Source organism: Otolemur garnettii, unplaced genomic scaffold, assembly GCF_000181295.1.
Source record: "Otolemur garnettii isolate 467f Iridium unplaced genomic scaffold, OtoGar3 scaffold00111, whole genome shotgun sequence".
Taxonomy (NCBI): Eukaryota; Metazoa; Chordata; class Mammalia; order Primates; family Galagidae; genus Otolemur; species Otolemur garnettii.
The window spans coordinates 3,099,446-3,103,262 of NW_003852506.1; the positions used below are offsets into that span (position 1 = coordinate 3,099,446).

Genomic DNA, 3,817 nt, shown 5'->3' on the forward strand with positions numbered 1-3,817 from the left:
CTTAGATGTACATGGCTGGCGCCTTAGCCGGTTGAGCTATAGGCGCCAAGCCGGGATTGTTTTTCTATGTAGTCCTCTCCTGCCCCATAGCTTCCAGTTCTCCTAGCCTCCCTGGACTCCACATTTTCTGTTCCCACCTTTTAGTCTGGTGCTACCTATGGTTCATTGTCTAAAAATGAATTTCTTATATTTTGTCCAGTTTTTAATTGTTTACAACCAAAGGCTAAATCCAGTCTCCATTATTCTTATGACTGGAAGCAGAAATGGCCACTGTTTTAAATGTAGCTCAAATGAGCTCAAGAGTTTGAGGTTGCTATGAGCTGAGATGATGCCATAGCACTCTACCTGGGGCAAAAGAGTGAGATTCTGTCTCCATAAATGAAATACTATATTTTGGGGGAAAGAGAAAATATAAAATTGCTAAAATGGTTAATAATTGGTTTAAATGGTAAGACATTTAAATAGCATATACGAACAACTAGGTGTTATGGCAATGATTTTAATATTCTTTAGGCAAAATGTCGTGACTTCGAAAATATGCTGTGGTTTGAGTCTTTGCTATTTTATGGATGTGAAGAACGAGAGCAAGAAAAAGATGATGTAGATGTTGCACTGCTACCCACCATTGTGGAAAAGGTGATTCTTCCTAAATTAACAGGTAAATCTCTTGTTTTCTGAGTTGAACATTCTCAAATACATTGGCTTTCTCAAACATATTTTTAAGAGAGTTTTTAGGCTTGGCACCTGTAGCACAGTGGTTATGTTGCTGGCCACAAATGCATTGAGGCTGGCAGCCGCCCGGGCCAGCTAAACAACAATGACAACTGCAACAACAACAAAATAGCCGGCCATTGTGGTGGGGACCTGTAGTCCCAGCTACTTGGGAGGCTGAGGGAAGAGAGCCGCTTAAGCCCAGGAGTTTGAGGTTGCTATGAGCTGTGATGCCAAGCACTCTACTCAGGGCAACATAGTGAAACTCTGAAAAAAAGAGAGAGAATTTTTAATCCAGAGCATATTTTCTCATAGATGTTGCCTGATAAATAATGGTTACTATATGGCTCAGAGATGGCTAAGGGGTAAGGGGGTTTTATGTGGAACTTGAAGACCTTTGCAGAATGGGCCTGGAGTTGGGTGACAGTATTTGATAAGTAGTTGAGTTTTAGAGACTCAAAGCTTGCTGGAGCAAAACTGAATACATAGTTTGAGAGGGGATATGCATTTATCTTAGGTACAATTTCATCAGTTTCTCAAACAAAGATTCAGAGTTATTGATACAGAAACCTATATTAGAAATAAATTTTGAGTTCAGTTAGAAACTCTTGCTGCCGGGTGGAGCCTGTGGCTCAAGGAGTAGAGCACCAGCCCCATATACTGGAGACGGTGGGTTCAAACCCAACCCCAGCCAAAAACTGCAAAAAAAAAAAAAAAAAAGAAACTCTTGCTGCTAATACAACTCAATACAGAAATCCCCCTCATCACTGTTGTCTTTGAGTAGCATAAATGAGATTAATCTCTTCTCACTCCACATCTCTGTCCCTCAAAATTCCTACAGTTAATAGGACAAAGAAGACTGACAGGTATATTGTATAGAGAAAAGAACAATAAATTAGAATTGGCATAACTAGGGGGAATGCTTGATTTAAGTAAGGTGTAATTTACTTCTGTGTCTTAGCCTATCTTATTTTTTTCTTAATAGTGATAGCCGAAAATATGTGGGACCCTTTTTCTACAACACAGACTTCAAGAATGGTTGGAATTACACTAAAATTAATAAATGGATATCCTTCAGTAGTTAATGCAGAAAATAAAAATACACAGGTAATTTATTATCTTTGAGGTGTTTTTTTTCTTATTCTATTGAAAATCAGCAAAAGTTGAAAAATGAGTGATTATTCTAAACCAGCTAGAAATTTGATTCTCTCTCTCAGGCCATTCAAGCTTTGAATTGAATGCCTCAAGTATATGAAATTTGAGATACTAGTTTTACATTGAAAAAGCAATCTGTGTGGAAGGAAGATGTTTTGTGTATCTGTGTACAGTTTAGATAGCCTCTCTTTTGTGCTATTTCTCACCACCACACCCCCACTCCTAATCCAACTAACCAAATGTGTCAATAAGAATTGTATTTTTTTGTTGTTGGGCACGATGGCTTATACTTGTAATCCTGGCACTCTGGGAGCCACAGTGGGTGGATTACTTGAACTCCAGAGTTTAAGGAGAACATGAGGGCGACCCCATCTCTACTAAAAAATAGAAAAACTAGCCAGCCATTGTGATGGGTGCCAGCTACTGAGGAGGCTGAGGGAAGAGGATCACTTGAGCTCAAGAGTTTGAGGTTGCTGTGAGCTGAGATGACGCCATAGCCTACCTGGGGCAAAAGAGTGAGATTCTGTCTCCATAAATGAAATACTATATTTTGGGGGAAAGAGAAAGTATAAAATTACTAAAATGGTTAATAATCGGTTTAAATGGCAAGATGTTTAAATGGCATATACGAACAACTAGGTGTTATGTAATAACTGGTTTCCAAGCTGATGCTGTTCCTCAGTGGACATCAGATGAGCTCTATAAACATGGAGAATGTGGGTGTTCTGTACTACTGTTAAATTTTTATTGACCTCATTTTGAGAAGATTATGTGTCTGATCCTTAGTCTCAGGGACTAAAAGATTTCTAAATGGCTTTATTGCTTGGTGATTTTTGAAGAACGAACTCAAAATGTATTAATGGCTTAAAGGCCTTCAATGAGGAAAATAAAAAATTTTAGAAAATGATTTACTCAAGGGCAGCGCCTGTGGCTCAGTGAGTAGGGTGCCGGCCCCATATACCAAGGGTGGCAGGTTCAAAACAAGCCCCGGCCAAACTGCAACAAAAAGATAGCCAGGCGTTGTGGTGGGCGCCTGTAGTTCCAGCTACTTGGGAGGCTGAGGCAGGAGAATCGCCTAAGCCCAAGAACTGGAGGTTGCTATGAGCTGTGATTCCACGGCACTCCACCAAGGGTGCCAAAGTGAGACTCTGTCTCTTAAAAAAAAAAGAAAGAAAATGATTCACTCAAAATTTAATACTCTCAAAGCTTATGATTTAGAATATGACTTATTTTTATTATCATAGTCGTTATGATAATATGTGATCTACTTTTGTCTCTTCAGGTATATCTAAAAGCACTTTTATTGAGAATGAGAAGAACTCTAGATGATGATGTATTTATGCCCTTATATCCCAAAAAGTAAGTAACTCTGAAGAAAATTAAAAACAATATTCTCTTTCCTTTCAGAGAAGGATTCTAAAATTCTAGAAAACTGACTGACGGTAGCTTGAAATATCAAATTTACCTGTGTGTAGTGTAAACCAGTATCCCAAAGATAGTAGCACAGTTGGGAGATTGTTCTCTTAAGCAGAACAAGGTAATTAATACTCTGTTCTCCTTCAGTGTCTCGATAAGTTGCCATTGCTTTTGAAAATTTGAAAAACTTAGTTTTTTCATTTACCTATTTCATTTGTAGAAAAACTTTTTTTTAAAATAATCACATGGCGCTACTTATTAAAATACTTATTGTATGTTTCTCTCTTTTTTAATAGTGTCTTAGAAAATAAAAATTCTGGTCCTTACTTGTTTTTCCAACGGCAGTTTTGGTCTTCAGTTAAGGTATGTGTCCTTAGACTGTGCAAAAGACTTCAGATTTTGTTTGACTTCATATTATATGTTGAAAAGTATTTCAGGCTCAGCGCCTGTGCTCAAGCGGCTAAGACGCCAGCCACATACACCTGAGCTGGTGGGTTCAAATCTAGCCTGGGCTCGCCAAACAACGATGACGGCT

At 38.5% G+C, this 3,817-nt stretch overlaps 1 protein-coding gene across 1 annotated transcript in view; it reads left to right on the forward strand.

The window, feature by feature from the left end:
• The window catches only part of PAXBP1 (PAX3 and PAX7 binding protein 1), a 42,925-nt gene that overhangs the window by 28,351 nt on the left and 10,757 nt on the right, over nt 1–3,817 (forward strand). The window contains exons 12-15 of the mRNA XM_003797066.2: nt 514–658; nt 1,697–1,818; nt 3,149–3,225; nt 3,579–3,645. Of these exons, the coding sequence (XP_003797114.1) occupies nt 514–658; nt 1,697–1,818; nt 3,149–3,225; nt 3,579–3,645 (411 nt within the window). The remainder of the gene's footprint in view (nt 1–513; nt 659–1,696; nt 1,819–3,148; nt 3,226–3,578; nt 3,646–3,817) is intronic.